Source organism: Fukomys damarensis, unplaced genomic scaffold (genome assembly GCF_012274545.1).
Source record: "Fukomys damarensis isolate Sample0158 unplaced genomic scaffold, DMR_v1.0_HiC HiC_scaffold_25, whole genome shotgun sequence".
Lineage (NCBI taxonomy): Eukaryota > Metazoa > Chordata > Mammalia > Rodentia > Bathyergidae > Fukomys > Fukomys damarensis.
The window spans coordinates 3,331,030-3,353,046 of NW_022900937.1; the positions used below are offsets into that span (position 1 = coordinate 3,331,030).

The 22,017-nt window shown below is 44.9% G+C and overlaps 1 protein-coding gene across 1 annotated transcript in view; it reads left to right on the forward strand.

Annotated features, from left to right (window-relative positions):
- Nucleotides 1-22,017, forward strand: part of Col25a1 (collagen type XXV alpha 1 chain) — a 408,120-nt gene that overhangs the window by 368,356 nt on the left and 17,747 nt on the right. The window contains exons 29-37 of the mRNA XM_033755992.1: nucleotides 392-469; nucleotides 6,149-6,172; nucleotides 6,755-6,799; nucleotides 10,021-10,065; nucleotides 13,055-13,135; nucleotides 14,106-14,168; nucleotides 14,755-14,805; nucleotides 17,543-17,569; nucleotides 20,393-20,473. Coding sequence (XP_033611883.1) covers nucleotides 392-469; nucleotides 6,149-6,172; nucleotides 6,755-6,799; nucleotides 10,021-10,065; nucleotides 13,055-13,135; nucleotides 14,106-14,168; nucleotides 14,755-14,805; nucleotides 17,543-17,569; nucleotides 20,393-20,473 — 495 coding nt within the window. The remainder of the gene's footprint in view (nucleotides 1-391; nucleotides 470-6,148; nucleotides 6,173-6,754; nucleotides 6,800-10,020; nucleotides 10,066-13,054; nucleotides 13,136-14,105; nucleotides 14,169-14,754; nucleotides 14,806-17,542; nucleotides 17,570-20,392; nucleotides 20,474-22,017) is intronic.

The window sequence follows — 22,017 nt, forward strand, 5'->3', positions numbered from 1 at the left end:
CCGCGCAGGCCGGGAGCTCGCGCGCACGCCGCCGGGTGATCGCAGACAGGCAGGCAGGCAGGCAGCTCTGCCGTTGCTTTAATAAGCACAGGTAAATCCAACAGAATTTTGTAACACAACAAATCAGTCTGTATTTTATAATTTTCAGAAAGTGGCTTCAGAGACTAAACCTTATGTGCTTTTAAATAGTCAGGTTTCCTATATTTAACTGCCATAGACAGAAGTCATTTGCCTTCTTGGAAAAATAGATAAAATTTGAACATGATAATCTGTCAGGACTTCAGAAGGAAGTGAAGGTCAGAGAGCGGGACACTGCTGCTTCTGTTTCCACCCCAGGCTCTGATGTCCTCATCCTCACGCCCCTGAGCCCCCCGCTTTGCTTTCATTGCAGGGCCCACCAGGGCAAAAAGGGGATCCAGGAGCCACGGAGATCATAGACTACAATGGCAACCTCCACGAAGCCTTACAGGTGAGAGGCTGCCGCCCCCACCCCAAGCAGCTGGGTCCCAGAGGCACCCCTGGGCGTGGGGCAAGCTCCCGTCCCCCCAACCTCACAGCCAGCAGCTGCCTGCTCAGAGCCCACTCCTTTCTGCCCCCATTATCTTTACTTGGTAGGGTTTGGGGCGTTTTGTTTTTTTGCAGTAGTGGGGCTTGAACCCAGGGCTTTACACACACTGGACAAACACTGTACAACTGAGCTATACCCCAGCTTTTTTTTTTTTTTTTTTTTTTTTGGTACTGGGGATCAAACTTGGGTCCTTGAGCTTGCAAAGCAGGCACTAGAACCACTGAGCTAAATCCCTGGCCCTTTTTGAGACAGGCATGGCCAACTGTGATCCTCCATCCTCCGCTTCCACGAAGCTGGGACCACGGACGCAAGCCACTGTGCCGTTTTTAATCTCTCCCTTTCTTTGCACGCCGCCTTCAGACAATCCTAAGCTCATCGAGCACAGACTGTGTCAGTAGAGCCACTTCGGCCTCGTCCCTTGAAGAGGGAGCTCTGTAAAGCAGTTATGACTCCTGTGCTCTGGGGTGGCAACTTCTTGGGTTCAAATCTCAGTTCTTTTGCTTATTCAGTAGGTGAGCTAGGGTAGGTTGCTCCACTTGTGTGTGCCTTGGTTTCCGCATCTGTGAAATGAAGAAAGTAGCAGGGAGAGGCTCAGGCCAAATCTCTACCCTTCTCTTAGAACACAGCCGGGCACATACAGTTATGTTCTTTTCCTTCCACTAAGTACAGAACAGGCTCTGACTTTCCACCACTGCTGCTTCCCGCCTGTCCTCTCCTGGTCCTGGTTCTCAGCATTCCTTTGCAGCTTCTTACAGTGACCCTGACCATTGGCCTGGACCCTCAGCCCTGACCCTCAGCCTGGTCCGGTTGGGTGCTGTCCACTTCAGCACTGGGTGTGAAAGTCCTAGACCTTTGGCTCAGCCAGTCCTAGACTTCATCACAGGAGGCTCACCTGTGCCCTGCTCTCCTCCTTCTCCCTAGAATGAGTTCTCCTGCCCAATGACAGTAGAACCTTGACTTACAAACTCGATCGGTCCCCAGAGCTGGTTGTAACTCGAGTTGGTTGTATCTGGATGTGTACAGCATGAGACCTCTAGGTAAAGCCCAGTGCATTCTGCTTTCTTGACTTTCGTGTGACATTTACTCCAAGCCATATTCCTTTTGAAACTCTTCTCTCTTTTTCTTAACTCTTCCTTTTCTTGGTCTCTCTGAGCTCCTACTTTCGCTCCCTCCATTTTTCTCCTCCGTCGGAGCCATTCTAGTTTGCTGTTCCCAACTTCTCCGCCCATCACCATACGTGTGGTATCCGGAGGCCTCTGGCATCTCCGCTCAGTGTGCTTTCCAGTCCGGGTTCTCGGTTCCTCCGTCCATGGATCAGGTCGGCTTGGGTGCCTCCGGCCGTCTAACAGTAATTCCTCCTCAGACGTACCATCGCCTGTGGCCTCCCACCAGTGCTCACGGTATGCTGTCACCTCTCCCACCTACCAAGCGATTCCTCTTCTTAATTAACCAGTCGCTGTTGGTGGTGCCGTGAGTCTGGCTGTTTCTCTGGTAAAGGCATTACCGCCACTTTGAAACTACTCCCAGCATTTCGTCCATTCCATCTCACCAGGGACTGTTTTTCTCACAATGTTTCTTGACACCTCCTCCCCTCCATTCCTGAGAGGGCCACATCCCGTTTTCTTCATTCCCGACGCGGTCACAATCCCTAGGCCAGTCGGTCCACATGAGCAGTTTACACCCAGGTGGCAGCCTCCAGGTCAGTGTCACGTTTGAGACCCAGTTTTCTAAACTGTTCACTTTTTCCACAAGTTAGTACAGCATATGGGGAGAAAGAGGAGAAAGAACACAAAGTTTAGTGTACCTACTGTGTTTTCAAAGTTCTTAGTTGCAAAATAAATTACCGAGATATAGGGACACTGTTTAAAACTGGATTTATTGGCAGTGTTGTGCATTTCTCTTAAACTGCTGCAATGGCACCGTGATTCCTGCGTCCACCTTTAGGAAGGGTCTGCTTTCTTATCTTCCCAAAAATGCTCCAATCCTCCTGGCCATTTCCTGCAACGTTGTGAAAGAGTTTTGAAAGCATTCTTTAAACAGAGTCCGGCGTCTGGCCTATCCTTAGCCTGAAATGGAAATCTGTGTTCCAATCTTCCTTCTATGGCCACCAAACCTTACTGGGTCATTTTGGGGGAACCACTGTCTCTGCCCTTCACTGATCTTGTCTGCAAAATGAAGATGTCAACAGCATAGATATTTTCTAAGACTTTATGAAATGTATTATTATGAGGGTTGTATTTAGGAGCTTCTGAACACTTTTTCACTGGCAGAAAAGCACTGTGAATACATTATGCTTAACTTCTTTTTCTCGTGTCAAGTTCTAGATGACAAATTCTGGTCAGTGTCCACCATATTCACCTATTTCCTGCCTACGCCCAATCTAAGAATATTTTATCCTTACCACACTGTGAGGGCAACTATATCTTATGCCTATAAATAGCTTATAGTTATTTTTCACTTCAAAACTATTTACTGGTTTTCCTAACAGATTACTCTAGTAGATAGTCCTAATAAAGTGCATTCCATTAGACTGAGAGAGAAGACATTCATTCTTATTTTCTAACCAGTGATGACTATTTACATTTATTAGATTTCATTTCATTTATTACCTCCTATAAAAAGGTTTTCCAACAGAGCTGAGGTAATTTGATAAATAGGAGCATATTACAGTTATAGTAATACTGTATTTAAGGTTTTAGGGCCGGGGATTTAGCTCAGTGGCTCCACCGCCTGCCTCACAAGCACAAGATCCACAGTACCAACATAAATAAATAAAGTTTTCCATTATTTCAGTCTATGAAAAAGTACTAAGAATAATATAACTTCTGTGGGCCCAATACTCCCCTGAAACGATAAAACATTACCTTATTCTGATGAAGTACTACCATATGTAGTGTCCTTGTGATAGCTGGTATTCTGAATTTGGCATTTGTAATTCTCACATGTGTCGTTGCAGCTAATTGAAAACACCAAAACCCGAATAACAAACTACTTGCCAAGTCATTTTTAAGTGGAATGGAAATTATGAAGTAAAAACCCTGAGCCATGTCATTACTTTTCTTTTTGACAGCAGGGAACGTGGAGAGAGCTTCTCTCTGCTGGGGCGCTATCTTGCACTCCCTGGTACGGCTTCAGGCTTCCTGTGAGGTGTTTTACCTGCCTTCCCAGGCCCGTCCCTGTCTGCATGCCCCATCCCATCTGCTCGATCCCTGTTACTGTTTTTCAAATTACTATTTCCTGTTAGACTATTAAGCTACATCCACCTACAGAAATGAAATTGTTTATATCAATACTGCTTAACGCTACCGTATTTAAGGTGGTTAAGTTTCAACAATTAGCAACAAAACTTTTCTGGATCCCATTTCAAGCTATTAAAATTCTCACTGCCATATGGACCAACTTGCCCTTTCATGTAAACCGTGAGTGATTGTTAAGCTTGCATCTTTGCCAAAAAAAAGAAGGAAAATAGCTTCAATTTGAAAGGGATTCATAGAGACATGCCTGGAAACAAATCACCAGGTGTCCTGCTGGGCTTCACCCAGGACACAGTGGCTCCAGCTGAGGCTCCCGCCTCGCACCCTCTGCCCAGAGGATCATCCTGGGCTTTCTCCATCACCACCAGAACCTCTGGTGTTCCGATCACTCGTGGAGTTCACAAAGCAACCCTGCTGGGTTTGTGTAGCCTTAACCTGGAGAAGCCTCATGCTGGAAGCCCAGAGTGTGCTGGGTGTCTGCTCGTGGACACTGCGACAGTGATGGGAAAGTGTTGGTGAAGTCCGCTTAGCAGGCTGTCCTGTGGGATTCCGTGTATCACAACACAGCCATTCACGGTGTCCTTTAAGCCCCGCCCATTAGTTCATGTCCACTAATACTACTACTGTGCTATGTAGCTTACTATAAAACACATTTTTAGCCTTTAATTTTTTAAAAAGACAAATTGGGCTTCTGTTTTTTTAGTTGGAAAAATAGACTTATATATGGGATTTTCACCAAAAACCTGAGAGTTTGGATTGTGCAGCTGCTTCCTCTTACAAGGTTTTGTGCTTCTGCTTTCTAGTTAAAGTGCAGTGTGTAACTGGCAGGCAATGATAGAGGAACCATTTCTATGCTGTAATTTTCTAATAATCGTACATGACTCATCTATACCCTAAAAACAAAGGAATTGCTTTTTCATAGCTGTGAGATGTGATCAAGAAATATGCTGAATATTTAATGAAGAATTGTTATAGTAAAAAACATATTACTATTCATCTGCCTCAAAATCCTCCCATCACTTTGAGCACACTCATCCCATTGTCCTCGCCACCTCCTGCAGCAGCTCTGGAGTCCTCTATCCTGAGGGTCTTTAGTTGTACTGTCCTGGCTGCCTTGATGTCCTGAATTAATGCAAAGTATTGACCTTTCCTGGTCATTTTGACTTTGGGGATGAGTCAGAGTCACACAGTGCTAGACCTGGTGAGTCGATGGACATATGACTGGTGTTTTCACAACTGGCCTTTCCACCGGATGCATTGGGTGGCGCTGGACAGTGGCATTCTCTATACTTTTGATCACACCTGGTTAAGACACAGACGAGGACCTCCAGAGTTGCTTCAGAAAGGACAAAAAGGATGGGGTGAGCGTCTCTGAGGAAAAGGGAATCTGTGGCAATTTGTCTTTATTCAGTAATAATATTTTTAAATGTAGACATTCACCATCTCAATACCCCTAATATAGCAGGAGCACCCCAAGTCCTGCTCTAGGTAACTCCCTGGAGGATAAAGTCAATGGTACTTCATGTCACACCAGTATCAAATTCTGGGCCCTCATTTCATAAATACATAAATGTGTATTTAAATTTGCCCCCAGTTTGTACCTTTGTCTTAGAAGGACTCATGTTTCTTTCCTACTGTTTTCTTGGAAGCTACATGTTGGTCATGTCTGACTTAGTTACGGAAGACAAACTGACTACTGACACACACATATAACATTTTTTTCTGAGGATGCCAGTATCCTGTCACTAGAGACAGATGTTTGAAGACAGACAGTAAATGGTAGGAGCACATTTTACAACAATGACAAAAACAGCAAAGACAGCTTGGATCAGAAATGGGGCCCAAGCAGTGGAATGCAAAACACCAGTAGTGGGCCGATATCAGCAAGTGTACCTGGGACTGTGGGTCTCTGACGCGCTCCTTACTGGAAAGTGTTCCTTCCTCCATGGCTGCATAAGGTTATTGGCGGACTCTACAGAGCTTGTGACAAAGGCTCTGAACTAGAAATGATGAGTACAGAAACATGATCATGGATTGGGAATCATGTTTTAGAAATTCATACTTCGAGAGTACATCTGGGTTAAAGGAGCACAGCACTTTGAGAAAGTGGATTAACTCAGCAAAAATAAAATTCTAGAGATAATTTTAAAAATGAGTTCACTGTATTGATGATGGGGAAAAAATGTCCTCAGCATCTTTTCAGTTCCTTGTGAGACGTCAGACTTAACAAAATGTATTCAAAAAGTCCATTTTTTTCAGAAATGTATCATTGTACTTTGGCAGACAAAATAGGTAACTCTGTCTTTGTCATACATCTTTCCCACAGAGGATTACCACCCTAACTGTCACGGTAACTCCTGTTGCATGACTTCTGTGGCTTGTGACTGTGTACTTAGTGCTGATGCATGCAGGCTGAAATGGTACTAATGTGCTGTTATTTGTATCAGATAGTAAATGTTCCCTTATATTAACAGTGCTTTACCACATTTGCCCTAGTTAAATCCCTCTGTTTCATGAAAAAGTCAAGAAAAAAGTTACTCATTTCTTTAGAAGTCTTTGGCTTTTTGGTAACAATACAGCTTTTGTTCTTTAGGTTGCAGAAAATCAAAGGCTTTGGGCTAGAGGGTTCAGATGTGTGTCTAGAAATCCAGGGAATAGTAGTGGGCTGGCTCCTCCCGAGAGATGAACCAGGGGCCTGGCGGCGATTACAAACCCTCAGAACCAACGCCAAAGCATCTTCAGTATTATTTTGACATATGAGTATGCAGTTTTCATAGTTATATAGCCTGTGAAATGTCTCCCCTTTGAAATAGCAGTAGGAGATATCTGATAATGACAGGAATAGAAGAGGTGTGCAGCGTGCTGATATTAAGGCATGAACTTTAATACATATACTTGGTGCTTCTTATAACTATTTCTTTTCTTCCCTCAGGGTCCCCCTGGGCCTCCTGGACCTCAAGGACTACAAGGGCCAAAGGTTATGTTTTGTTTACTTGTTTCCCTGCCATCCGCTAAGATGCACAGAAGCCCATAGGAAATATCTGTATCTTTAAAAATCAGTCCTAGTCAGTGCAAGAGAAGCAAGATCAGCAATAGAGCTTTAGAGAATGAAGAGAAACTGAGCTAAGGGAAGAGGGAAAATAGGAAGGAAGATTAGGAAAGAAGGCAGAGAAATGGGAACTAAATTTGGGGAAGGACATTGAAAAACAGAAAATACTAAACAAGGGCAAAACAGGTTCAACAGAAATTGGAAGTGTGAAGAAACACTAACTTTGGTGTATGGAAAAAGAAGTTTTCAAGTAGAAGAAGATTGAAGGAGATCTGCTTTGACACTCAAAAAGATCCTTCTAATTCTTCTGTACTAAAAAGAACAAGGGAAGCTTTTGTGCCTGAAGCATTCATAAATGATAATTTTAGGAATGGCTTTTGAGTTTATTTTATAACACGTCCCTTTATTGCATAGATTCAGACATTCTGCTACTTAATTCTTAGGGAATGAAACATACCAGCCACAAACAGTAGAAACTGGAACGACTTGGTTATAAATGAACTCTGTTGTTGGTTTTCCCTTTACCCCCTCCAAGCTGAGGTTTAGTCATTCAACCATGCTTGATCAATTAACACATGGCCGGGGACGCTGGCTTTTCAGAACTGAGCTACACGTGTTGAAATGTGACTTTCGTCATTGGATTCTTATAGGAGATTCAAGTGGTTTCAAAGTTCTTCTTTTGTTTATGCTTTGCAAGTCAGTTTATTTGCTGAGCTGTCCTGCACACACATGCACATATCAGCTTTTGTCCTCTTCTCTTTCTAAATGCAGAAACATTTATTTTTCTATTAAAAGAATATAAAATATAATGTTACTGAGACCCTTGCCTATGTGAGCAGAAGTATTTAGGGCACAGATTCTAGCTGCAAAAAGATTCCGTGTATAACATCAATAGAAGGTACGGCATTTTAACTTCCTATTTCTGCACCCTCTTTTAGTCCATAAGAAACGTAACCCAAAATACGCTGCAGTCACGAGATGGTCTTTGTCTGCTGAGCAGGTCGGCCCACATCCCTGCTCTTTAACTTTTCCTGGCTCTTTTGTGTAGTTAATTAGGGTCTAAGGTCTCTGCCCCACCGTCTCACTTGACCAAGTATCATGCAGGCCAAGCACATCCCCCATTTTGCCCAAAACCTCAGACCTTTTCTCTATAGTTCCAGGCCCAACAAAAGCGCAAAGGGTTCCCACCCCTGGACCCAGATAGGCCAAGAAGGAACAGCTAGCTAAGAAGGCTGCATCACTAAAACCCCTACACCTCATTTCATCACCCAAGTAGTATTTGTGTATCAATTCAGTTATTCACTAAGTTTTGCTTCTCTGATCTGATGAGGGTTAAAATCTAGTAAGGAGACCAGTAAAGGGTCTCAGCGCACAGCATTCAGCCGAGGGAGGGAGGCAGGAAAGTAAAACGCATGGCGTAGACAAACAGCTTCGGTTAAGAGCATGGGCACGGATTGTGTGGAAGCCTGGGTTTCAGGATGGCTTTGGGTGACTGCGCGGCACGGGGAATGGCCAGCTCAGTGTCTAGACAGGGGTGGCCGGAAGGGCTGGTCGTGTGTTCACTCGTGTGGCCCTTCGCACATTCCCTGACCTGTCCTTGAGAACAGTGGGATACTGCAGGTAGGACGCAGCTAAGGCCAAGTGAGAGCAGAACGCGCGCAGCTCGGATGCCCAGCGAGGTCTCCGCTGTGGTCCCCTCTCAGCAGAAGAGGAACCTGCTCAATCAGCCTCTCTCCCTCCTTTCTCAAACAAGAATGATTTGATTTCTCACACATCCAGTAATTCTCTTGAACCTATCAAGGGGGGAGGATGAGTACTAATCATGCAGAAACTGTGCTGGTGTCTAAGCAGCCATGGGTCGTAGTTTAAAGCCAGAACCCTGCAGAGTGCAGGCAGGCATTCAGTCCTAGCGAAGGTCAGGCCTCGCCAGCTCATCTGACCCCAGCATTCGTGTGTGGTGAGAGAGAGAACAGGCAATCTGAAATGGGGACCCTTCCCACCCCAAGCATTTCATTGCTTACAAGGACAAGCTCGTGCCTTCCTTGAACATCGGGAAGCTCACGTTTCATCTGTGGCCCATGGCAATTAAAGAGTTTTTTTTTTTTAATCAGGGAAAGGAGCTCAGCTATTTCAATACTGTGTTTATAACACCACCAAGAAGCTGTTCTAGAAAATACAGCCTAGAAAATACGCCTGAAATCATCTCCCTTGGAAATCTCTCACATGTAGAGCTGTTTCGAGGATTTCTACAGTGTGGGAATTGGGAGTATTTCTAATGAGATCCACACAACTGCTCATTGATATAACATCTTTTCAAGGAATTTGTTGGTTTAGTGCTCTCTACAACAGGTGACTAAATGTGTTGTTTGGATAAGCTCTAGCATATTGTTTAAATTTGTTTTTTATTGGAGCATCTTAGTTTTAAAAAATTATGTATTTTGAGTTTGTCAAAAGTTCCAATAAATCATAACAGACAATAGATTTTATTTCCACTCCTAGAATAGTATAGAAAATTGAATTGATATAAAAATTGTTGTGGATTAAGATACTATCTGATTTATTATATCCTTCAGTGAGGCTTTTCTGGACAGGGTACACTCACAATCATTATGAACTTATTCAAACGGTGCCAGTTAAAATATTGCTATAAATTGCCAAGGGCTTCTATATCATTCTGTTTTTACTAAAAATAAGAAAAACCATACAGATTTCAGATGTACAAAAAAATTAACTTGAGTCAACATGTGTTCCTATAGGATATGATCAGCCATGAAACTATTTTTATCAGTTTTCTTTTACCATTTTTCTAGCCTGCATCTCACATGGAGGAAAATAATAAAAGCACAGAATCTTAGCCACTTCCAAGCCTTATCAAGGAAAATGGCCGCTAGCTCACTTAGTGAGGCTAGGTCCCTTAAAAGTATTCTTGGGCACGTGTTAAAACTCAAATTGTACTTTTAACCATTAGCATCATTTTTTAATATAATAGCAGTAATAAATAGAAGTGAGCTGTTGTTTATATTTTTGTTAAGTTTATTGGTACATTTTAGGTGTATATTATGATCTCATTCATCACTGGGAATTCATACCTGTACATGATACATCTTGGTTCTTATTTTTTCCCATTCCCCTTGTTTTTACTTTAACAGGGCGATCCAGGGTCTCCAGGAACCCCAGGAGCTGATGGAGAGCAGGTAATTTCCAAGCCTGTATACCATTATTTAAAATATCATTATTGACACCACTTTCATCCTAGGTTTGAAGCCAAAACATGTATGCACACTGGTATGATACCATCTCTCTTCCACCTCTGCTCTGGAGACCACATAAACTCAACAAAGCAGTTGGTCTCAAGATTGGCTTTAGATTTAACTTGCAGAAACATAAAGCTGCATGATATTTTAGGTTGGTTCTCACTATCTCCCACCAATCTGCCAGTAACTCCTCTGCACTTTAATAAACCTGTAATATTGTCGCCTGCCTCTTGCCGACGAGTACATGTGACTCCAGACTACAGTCAGTGACCAGAGTTCCTAAAACATAAGTGTTTTCTTTCCCAAGTAGAGGTCATAACTAATTTCCTAGATTCTCAGAAAAGATCGAAACAAGTGGGCATTTAGAGTTCTACAGAGTACTAGTTACCTCGGGGCTGCCCTAGGCAGAGGCTCACGTGCTTGTTCTACAAAGAACTAGAAAATAAACGTCTTGGGCTTTGCAGGCTGCACAGATCTCCAGCACGCTTTCCCTTCTAGCACTTGTTAGAAATTCTGCCTGAACAAAGACAGTGCCTCGGCTGTTGTAGGACAAGTGCTGTGGTGTGGGCAACTCCTGCCTCTTGAGACTCTTCCCAGGAGGACATGGACAACATTCAGAATCAAATTGAAGGATTAATTTAGAGATGTTTAGTGTTTCCTGAGCTTCCATTATTTACCCGAGAAACGGCTAAAATCACAGAAATTATAAGATATCAAAGGGGTTCTTTAATTTTTTTTTTCCTGTTTCCTGGCACTGGGAATTGAATTCGGAGCTCTTCACATAGAGCTGCCTGCCCTGCTCTTCTCCCGTTTTGTGTATTGAGTTAGGACCTCGCTAAGTCACCAAGTTTCCCCGGGCCGGGCTTGCCCTTGTGTCTGTGCCTCAGCCTCCAAGAGCGCTAAAGCCTGGGCCCCCGCACCTGGCCCCCAGGGGATTGTTGGTCCAGCCCGTGAACGTAATTCCTCCAGAGAAAATACCAGGCAATAATTAAGTTTATGAGAAGTGTTATTTTTAAGATCAGAGTTGTATGTCGAAGTCGTACACCACACTGAAGAAACTTTGATACGAAAGAAAAGCAGTTGATTTGCTGTATCAGCTGGAGTTCGCATGGGGACCTGAGGCTCTGGCCGTGACCCCTCCCGCCGTCATCAGTATAAATAAGTGGACACGTGTGATGATGTACTCCACGGCCCCACATATACAGTAGTTGGATCTTCTGTAAGCTTTGGATCCGTCTGGCACCCAGTTCAGTGGGTTGGCCGAGTCATCTGTCCCCATCACTAGGATTAACCTGGAGGACGCACCCACCCATCCGTCCATCCGGGCAGCACCCCACTCGCCCCCGCCCCCTGCACGATTCTGAACTAGGTGTACAAGATAGGCTCGGTCCACAGGCGAGGACGTTTCTGTCCCTGAGAGAGACCAACAGGCCTGTGCTGCCTGGAGGGCCTGTGCCACAGGACCATGATCCTCCCCTCTGGAGGCTGGGCCAGCTGCTCATACTGACCGAGATCCCCACAATGAAGATGGTTATTAGTCACAAAAGTTAACTTCTGTGTTCATGTTACACAGTTCAGAATTAACACTCCTAATGCACACTTCTCTATGTCCTCACTGTAAGGAAAATAAAAACAGTCTGGCTCCCCTCACAGAGATGACAAGATAAGAATGCTGTGGAGAAGCTGAAATGTTTTTACCATCGCTGAACCTTAGTGGTCAGTAAATAATTTACCTGTCTCAAGCCTGGAACACTGAAAAGCAATGGCTGAAAGTCTGTGTGTAGTGAAAATAGAAACTGAATAAGTGGGGAGACATGGTTGAACTCTGTCTGGACTTTTTGTTCTCGCACTAGATTCTCATTAAACTGTACACTGTACTGCTAGAATTAGGGCCATTACATTGTTTTCTTGACTGGTTACATGGAGGTAGCTGCCAGTATAATATATGAAATCAGGAGAAATGATGTCAAAACATAAGTTTGTGTTTTTCATATTTAAATGGATTATCAGAATGTAAATCCCTTCCTTGCATGGGGACTCAGTATTGATTCAGTGCAGATTTTTAAGAAACCACTCTACCTAAGAATGAAAATAGAGTCATCTCCAATGCCTGGTGCCTATCGAAGGCCTTTAGATAGACCCTCTGTAGAGTAACTGACTCCTGATCACAACTACAACCCTCTTCAGCCAGAAGTAGCCAGAATGGTCTTTGCCCTTTGCCCCCTCACAGCATTTAGGGGCACCTCTTCAGAGGGGGGATATTGCAGATAGGTAAGTTAATTAGGTATCTTGTAGGCAGTTAGACAGGGCCAGCCCATGAGGAGCCAACATGGAAGAGAGTCGAGACATTCAGTGAAGGCCAGCACTGGGAGAGGAGAGAAACTACCACCCCACGTAGGGTGAACAGCAGTGATTGATATCCTAAATAGGTATCAATCACCTGGGTGAGGGGCCCAGGTCTTAACCCAGCCTTTCCAGGAACGATCCCTGACCCACCCTTACTGAAAATCCTTGTACAGTGGCTAAGTGACTTGCTCTCCCATTAGATCCCTGTTTAATCGATATCACCTGGGTGACTGAACTTGTAATCTTATTGGTTGGTCATGGTTTTGCCCCACCTCATGCCCTCCTTGTAATTTTCCATCAGGTCTTACAGTTTTGCCCCACTTTGTACCCGCCTCACCACATGGCTTTGCAGTATAAAAGCTTTGAAAAGTGGGATGGGCGAGTAATCCACTTGCCAGTCCTCCTGTCTCTCTCAGAAGCTTTCTTTCAATAAATTTTTCCTACTCTTAAAAAAAAAAAGAAAAACAAAAGAGTCATCTTCCCATTGAATTTACCTGTTGAGAAAATGGATCTGTATTCTCTTTTCCCAGATGTAACTGTCACAGTCACTGTGCTTCTCACATTCACATCCTGTCATTTTCAGGGACTCAAAGGCTCAAAGGGAGACACAGGGGACCCAGGTGTGCCAGGTGAAAAAGGAGGAATTGGACTTCCTGGATTACCGGTATGTTTACACTTCTTAGGGTTTGTTCTTTTTAAGACAAACTGAAAATCAAAAAAGAATTATTAACTGAAATCTCAATCAGTGGTTCCTGTAGTATTTTTATTTTGAACTATTTGAAATATTATTGGTTAATTAGTCCAAGTGGGGAGCTGAACTGCAAAAGGCAAATGTATTACAAAGTAAACCTTCAGACTTTCCTGAATCTTTTCATTAGAAGATGGTAAAATATAACTGGTCACTTTGATTTAGCATGAGTAACATGGTGGTGACTGATCACGATAAAATAAGCCAAAAGGAAGTAAGTCAAAAAAACATAGAACAAGCCAGGTGGTGCAGGTCTGTAATCCCAGGCTGAGGCAGGAGGATCACTGCAGGTTTGAGGCCAGCCTGGGCTACATAGTGAGTTCAAGGGCAGCCTGAACCTCATAGCAAGACCATCTCACAAAAAGGATATGTATCTATAGAGAACAATTAAAAAATTAGGTGTCTCCTGGTGTGCATGATACTCTCAGACAATGCTTTTATAGATCCCCCATAATTTTTACTGAGAATTGGCAGGGGCAATGTAGATGCTATTTTTCAAAATGTAGTGAACTTTCCTGCCCTACATCTTTTTTAAAGAAAGTATATAAATAAATGGCCATGAAAACTAAGTTAAAAGGTTCACCTCTGCTATTCGAAATGAATTCCACCATAAAGGATGTAACGTTTATAGCCCAATATATTTAATACTGTGCAAGTTTAATCGTGTCCAACCTAGCTTTTTATCTATTTTATATATGACCTATGATCCTGGATATTTTAGTAAGTGTTATTTTAAGCTAAAATACAAGGAGGTAAGTCCTTTTATAGACCTTGTGTGTCATAATGTAAAACGTCAAGGGCATGGTGGGGTTGGGAGCACACGCAGTGTCCCTTACACACCAGGGCTGCCTCTGCCGACTGACCTCTTCCTGCTTGTTTTTTGTAGGGTGCCAATGGGGTGAAAGGAGAAAAGGGAGACTCCGGACTGCCGGGCCCTCAGGGTCCTTCCGTAAGTGCCCAGGCTTAGCATCCAGGCTGCTGAAACACGCGGGGCAGAGTTAGGGTTCCCCAGGCCCCGCCATGTCGTAGGGCACCAAGAGCAGGGAGGCCGAGAACCAAGAAACAGCCATCGCCTCACTCAGGGAGACAGCGCATCTCCACAGCCTGAGTGAGAAGCGCGTCTTCAAAGGGCTGTCGAATCCCAAGAGGAAAAGAAATCCAATGGGTTTCCCACAGCAGTTGTGGGTAGAGTTTTGTGAAAAAGGAGAACTTATATCCTTTCCTTTCTCCAGGCCCCTGTCTGCACATAGTGAAATACTTGAGTTTCACAGGGGTTGAGGCATGAAAGTAGTTCTTGGTCATCAGTTGCTTCTTTTCCTTTTAATGTATGTTTAATATATCTGGGCATTCATATAACTGTGCTTTTTAAGTATTGTACTCTCATGAAGGAATTCCTAAACCCAGACCCAGCAGCATTCCTAGTCTCTCTTTCACTGCGGCTGGTAATGGCCGCAGCAGAGCCCACACGAGACCCAGGCTGACCCGCCTTATCTAAAGGAAGTAACCAAGCCCGTGTTTGTTTTTTGGATACACAGATCATAGGCCCACCAGGCCCCCCGGGTCCCCACGGTCCTCCTGGCCCCATGGTAAGTTTCCCATCCCTCCAGATGTACTTGTTTATTTATGAGTGTGCTGTGGGCAGAGCAGGAACACATGAAGAGCCGGTGTGGGCCCCGCACTGCCCTCTGGGGGTGGACAGAAAACCCGAGGTGCTCCAAGATGCAGACCTGTGGTGCTGTCCACTTCCGGAACACAGGTGCAGGAGACAGAGGAGCTGAGGAAAGACAGATCCGGCAAGCTGTGCTCCAACCTCGCAGCGTGAACACTGGCCAAGAGTTCACTGTCGCCCCCGTCTCTTAGCAGCAAAATAAGAACTGTGCCCTCTGCAGCATGCTTCTAGCCATCTCCGAGGCTGGAGACCCTCTAAAGAAGAGTCCAATAGATAGTGGGGGAAAAGCTGAAGTACGTTTCCACAGATGACAGTGTAAGGCTCTTGTCCTTTGCTGGTTGGGTACATGTGGTGATTTCCCGAGCCAGGCCTAATGTGGCCGCAGATGTGTTGTGGTGATTGATGGAGACAGCTCTGACCTCAGAGGATTTGGGTCCAGTGAGGAGGGCAACCATCGAATAAGTACCCTTCTCAGAATTGGACTAATAATGGGTGCGTCCCGGCTCAAAGGAGAAGGCAGGGTGCTTCGGCACTCGATAGGGCAAGATCGGGGCGGGGCAGGCAGGCTGGAAGGCTCTGCTCATCTGTAAGGTGCTCCTGCAAGCCAGACACAGCAGTAACACAGGTTAGACGGCGTCCACCCTTCCGCTCCGTGCTCTAGAGACAGCGTTGTGGAAATGATGCCAGCCAGAGGGACACCCCATCATCCACTGCTTACTGACCACCCACCACCTCGTCTCCTTTATTCTGTCGTCCGTGTGTTTCCGTTCCTCGTGTGGAGCTGGTACAGGGACACAGCTCATCTTCGTTCCTTCTAATCCCCTCCCCGTTTGAGAAAGATCCAGCTCCCTGCTTCCCATTATCTTTTCTTTTGCTCTTTATAATTTGGGTTCCTCGTGTAAGAGAAACCGTGTGATATTGGAGCTTGAATGTTTGATTTATCGCACTTACCATTATGGTCTCAAGATGCATCCATTTTCCTACAAATGATTCAAGTTTATCTTTCTTTATACCGGAGAATATTCCTTGGTGTGTAAACACCACATTTTTTAACCACTCATCTGGTGATGGACATACAGGCCACTGCCAAGATTCGGCTATTATGAGTTGTGCTGCTGTCAGCAGGGGTGTGCATGGGTCACTGGAATATGCTGCCTTCAACTCTTTCAGGAAGATACTTAAAAAGTATCTAACTACTTAAGTGGAGTTTCCAGCTTTCATGTTTGGGGGAATCTCCCTACTGGTCTTCATCGAGGTTGCTCCAGTTTCCACTCCCACCAACAATGTAGAAGGATTCTCTCTTCCCTACAGCCTCTCTGGCATTGGTTATTATTTGATTTCTTGATGATGGCCATTCTTTCTGGGGTGAGAGGAATCTCAGTCTTGTCTTAATTTGCATTCTGCTAATAGTCAGCAGTGTTGAGCATTTCTTCATGTATTTATTGGCCATTTGTACCTCTTGTTTTTTTTGGTACCGGGGACTGAACACGGGTCCTTCCGCTTGCAAGGCAGGCCACCGAACTGCTGAGCTAAATCCCCGGCCCCTGTACCTCTTGTTTTTTTCACTTGATCTTAGCCAAAAGGCCAAGAAGCGATTGTACTTCTTGTCTTAAAGCCAAATAGTTTCTTAAGAATTAAGAGATGCTGTGCTTTTGGCTTTGTTAGACTCAAGTTAAATTAGAAAATGCTACATCCTGTTCATATGAAAAAGTAAAGGAATTTTAAACTAGTATTAAAATGAGATAAGAATATCTGATAATGTTGCAGCTACTTCCTGCAGATGTTTTACCACAGCTTATCTAAAAGGAAAACATTCTTCGAATGTACACATCTGTAATAAATATCTAGGCACGACTTAACCAAAATTTCTCCTGATGTTGCATGATTCCACTGGTGGCTGAGTGATTTTCTCCCTCAATAGTTATTTAAATCACTTGAAATTTTAAAACACTGTACAGTAGCCTTCCATTAATTTGATAATTAGTGTCTGTATCTAATTTTCATAAAAGGCATTTTTATCCTGATTCAGGTATGCCTTATAACTTTCACTGGTAAACAATTGTTAGGGATTTAAAGAATTAATCTTTGTAAAAAATAAATGCAACCTAAATAATGCTTAGCCCTCCTTAATCTTGAATTAAACAGATGAGGCACTGGGGTCCCATGTGCATCTGTGGCCTCCTTTAGGTTCCTCAGCACCTTGGGACCAGAGGAGTTAATCAGAAAGGTCTCCTCTTTCGTGTTACTCCCGGGGCTGGACTTCTGTCCAGCAGTTCTTGGGCTTTCATGTCCTGTCTCTGTTCTCTATAAGCTCATGGACTATCTCCGATATTCCACCAGATAAAAAGGAATTGGAGAAGTGGGAGTAATGTCAGTCCAGAATAGCCTTTCTCCTAATGTTTCTCCCACGTAACCCAGGCAGATCACTCCCTCCCTCGCCTAGGTATTAGCAGACAGAACTGCTGTTAATGAGATTCCTAACGCAGAGCAGTGCTGGAGCTAGCAGAACCTTGGTAGGTAACCGGTAATGCCTGGTGGCCCACCTCTAACTGGCCCAGTGAGAACACATCTCTTTTGTTGCTTGATATAAAATTCACTTCTGCTGGGAAACAGTCGACCGCTTCTTCACTAAAAGCTGTGTTTTCCATTTGCAGGGCCCCCATGGGCTTCCTGGACCCAAGGTAATCCAGCAGCTCCCTTGACTGTTTGGTTTGTTTCCTGTCACTGTGGGGATACGTGATGGGAGCATGTCTGTCCTGTCTTCTCTGTCAAGTAACACTGATAATCTTTAAGCCTTTAAGCATCCAGATGTGTGAATCTCACAGTACAAAATGACTTACGCCAAATTTAAGTGATAGCCCTTGGAGACAAATCACTCCTCATCTTGCTTCTTTCCTTGGCACTGTGTCATTTATAACACACTCAGGCCAACCATGCAGAAGTCAGCTGCTGCCGCTCCAGGGGTAGGCCCGCCCGAGCGTTTGATGTGCTGAGTGTACGCAGCACGGCCACATCGGAATGGCTGCACTGGCAGCCTCTGTTTGGGTCTGGCTTCGTCTGGGGTGGGGTGGGGTGACCAGGGGATGCTCTGCTGGGGAGACCCTCTCATTTACCTGCGTTCTACACAGTTGGCTTAAAAGAGAACAGTGGAGCAAAGCCCCTTCCCGTCAGAATGCGCGGCTTGCGGTGGGAGGAGGTCCTTCACCTTTGTGTCAGTCCAGAGGATGCCCTGAAATGCAGGCTCCTCCCAGGGAGTGCAGGAGATGAGTATCTGTGTGCTCATCTCAGCTTGGCCTCCGACAGGCTCTGTCACCTTGGGCAGGTGGCTGCCACTCTGATTCTTCATCATTAGAAAACTCTCAGCCCCATCTCTGGTGCAGCTGTTGATCAACGCTTGTCAGTGTCTGTTGTTACTGTCACCTCGTGACTTGATGCTTCATTCTGAATAGAAAATTTCAAGACAGCTCATCCTTAAGGCTCCTGAGAAGAAGTGTGGGCTCCTGAAAGCTCCTCACCAGAATCTGGTGCATCTGAAAGAGGGAGGAGGACAGCATCCAGGTCAGGGTGGCCCACCTAGCTCCAAGGGTATGGCAAGTCCCGTTCACAGCAGGTAGCCTTGAGTTTCCTTTTCAGGGTCAGGCTAGCAACACCCAAGGGTGAGAGAAGTCCACGCCTGTCTTAAAAATACCTTCCTCCTGCTGAGGCCAATGTCCAAGTCTTAGAAGTATGTACCGTTCTGGGGGTGAAAGAGACCACTTCAGCTTATGAGCCTGGTAGTTATTTAACCTCTTGGTGCCTTTCCCACCTGGAACTAAATCCACGCTTCCCACGCTCAGCTCCTTGAATCTGAAGGTGCCACGGGAGATCGGCCCAATGGTAATGACTAGGGGTGAACGCCAGGATTGGCTTTTATTCCATGAGTGATTCAGATGTGCCACCACCATGGAAGAGAGAAGATGCCCACGACTTTTGGATATGTAAAATGAAATGATTTTGTTCTTATTAAAATAACAGAGCTTGGTAAACTGTACAATTGAGAAGATCTCAGAGATGCTTTTGCTAGGCTCTTGATTTTACAGTTGATAAACTACAAGCCTGGGAAGTTTGCTAGTCCCAAATTATACAGCTGGATAGTGACAGATCTGGGACTGGAATTTGGTCCAGCACTGAGGTTTGGCCTTTTTGCTAGTGGATTTGGCCATTTTTAATCTGACCTCCTCCTCTGATGCCCATTTGTGTCAGTGCACAGCACCCACCGGACTCTCCCAGCCTACTCTTGCTGTGTTGTCTGTTCCTCATCTCAGGTTTACACTGGGTGAGTTGGGCCTTAGAGCCACACTGACCACGACTCTGACGCTCCCAGGACAGACTGCAGCCGTCAGCATTCTGATCTCCTCTTGTGGCTGCACTGCGAGCGCCTCTCCGAAATCCCAAAAACCCGCTGTCTTGCCGGGGGTTCTTTGTTACTCTGTCGACCTTCGAAGGCTCAAAGGTACAAACAGCACGGCTAAGTCTCACTCAGCTTTCCCAAAGCTCCTGCTGAGAAAACCCCTCCGGACGTGAAGCTACGGTCGGTGGTCAAAAAGGGGCGCAGGCTCCAGGCAAATTGGGCGGAGCTGCCTGCATCACGGCGCCCTCTGCAGTGAGAGCATCACCTCTCCTCACCAGGCTTTGCGATTTCCTTGCCAAGTTAGCGTCTATACTTAAATGTTGATGAGTGTACGGGTCAGAACTTTCTCCACCCCTAACATATTCCTGCTGGTGGAAAATGGACGCAATGTATTCCTAGGTTTTTGCAAAGGGGAGGCCAGAGAATTTATCACTGACCTGACTTTTGTAGTGTTGCCCTGAGTTAAATTCGTACCGACTTGATTCTTGCATCGGGGAGATGAGCAGTTAGTACAACTGCACTCGGGTTCTCTGATCTTCACGGTCTCCCCTGAGGGATGGGCTGCCGTGGCCTCTCTTAGTTCACGCAGGGGCCGCTCGGCAGTGTCGTGAGGGGAGGACTCGCTGAACGGCACCGCTTCAAACATCAGCTGCTCCCTTTGCGGGCATTCCCGACAAAATGCTTAAAGGCTTAAAGTGTGTGTCTGTAACTCTCTCCTGCGTATTCCAGCGCTCCGGTCCAGCAGAGGGCGCTTTTCCGACGGAAGCGGCTCGGCAGCTCCGTCCTGGCGGCCTGATCCAAACAGTGTAGACACAGCCGCGCTCACGTCCTTGAGGTGGGACGCAGAGATTCAGGAGCTCAGCCCTGCATCTTCTGATGGAAAGGAACACACTTTCCGGGGAACTCTGCTTCCTAGACTCTTACTCTACCGTCCGTTTTGACTTATTCACTGAAAACATTTTCATTCGTTTTTGAACGGCCCCGAGACAGAGGTAGCCTGACTCTGCTGGTACGGAAGACTGGAATAGGCAGTGATCTCAGAAACTGGCCCTCTTCTCTCTCAGTTCAAACACCCATGATAGCAACCACAATTGGCATTTGCTTTTGCATTTAGGGTGAACCAGGGTTAAATGGTGTTAAAGGATTGAAGGGTGAACCAGGTCAAAAGGGTGACAGAGGACCCCTTGGCCTTCCAGTAAGTAAAGAAAACTTTCCATTTCAGCGCACACTGAGATTTTTCTTTATACCCCAAGAAACAACGCTGGTTTACTCAGTAGCTGTCTTACCGTGGAGATTTCTGTAATCTGAAATCATACCATGTCAGAGCAGGACGCAGCCCAGTGTCGTTTTCCCTGATGTCCACCCTCGTGCCAGAGGATGACCCCGTAACAATGCCGTATATGTCGTTCTCCAATTGCAAACGTGCCAACTTCTGCTTTCCGAGAGGACAGTTGCCCGCCATCCTCCTCTAAAACGTGTTACATCCATTAACTCATAAATCCGCCCAACGTTTTCATAATCCGGGGCAGTTTAGGAGCTCCCACAGCTGTCTCTTCTCCTCGGGGACCAAAAGCTGTGGCCCTCGCTTGGTGGCACGTATGCAATTGGCCGTTGTCAGTGGCATGAGGTCAGTGGTCCCTCACGTTAATCAGTCACATGTGTTCTACATGTTATATGTTGTTTGTTTGGGAAATTCCCCATCATGAAGTTCTTGTGGCAACGTGGACAATGTGGGAGAAGATTTCCATTTGTTTGGAGAGTTTATTATAATGAGACGGGACTTTCCCTTTTATGTACTTCATGCCAGCCTTCTTCCCACCACAGCTAAAATTTTTTAAAATTATTACTGCATCTGAGGCTTTCATTTCCACTTTTCCTAGCCAGCGAATGCAGGTAAAAGTCAGTAAAGAGCCCTACAGCTTGCATTAGTGAAATACGACAAAACTCAGTAACAGAAAATAGTTTGTACCTATATTCAAGAGGTGGGCAGAAAAACGTGATAATTTCGTTTTTCTCCAAGCTACTTTGAAGCACTGAAGTATTCCATCTAAGAGCCAGGGCCTTTACCCTTCAGGCAGGTGTAGATTATTACCATTTTCCCATTTCTTTGCAAATGTCATAATAACGGTGACTGAAGGATGTAGCAAAAGCCGAAAGAAAGTTTGAATTTCCTACTTAATTTAACTTTTTAATGTTTTCTCTATATGTGCTCTAAATTTTGAGCTATCAGTAACTTCCATGCAACATTTAGCCCAGCTCTGTCTGTGCTACCATTAAACAAATAATAGCGTTACACATTTTTACTGTAAGCATTGCTAACTACAGATATATTTTGTTGTGACGGGGTGGATCTTAATAGGATTATACAGAAGGATGTTTTATCATACCCCAAATGGATATGGTATAGCATCGTTGGCGGAGTTTGTAGCTGGGATAATTTTTTTCTTTTGTTTTATTAACTGCATCTGAAGCATAAAATTGGGAAATAGTTCTCCAGCCTTGCCAGAGACCGTGGGGGTCCAGTGCATTGTCTTCTTAAATACTCCTTGATCTAGTCAATATCTTCAATCTTTACTACAAATAAACACTCGGACTTCAAGATGCAAAGCCCTATAAAAATTATACTTGTTCTGTAAACTCCCAACAGAAATCTCATTTTTTATCATATACTATTTGTAGGGCTCCAGGTAAAGAAAAGCATCCGTTGCCTGAGAACTTTTTTTTTTTTTTTTTTTTTTT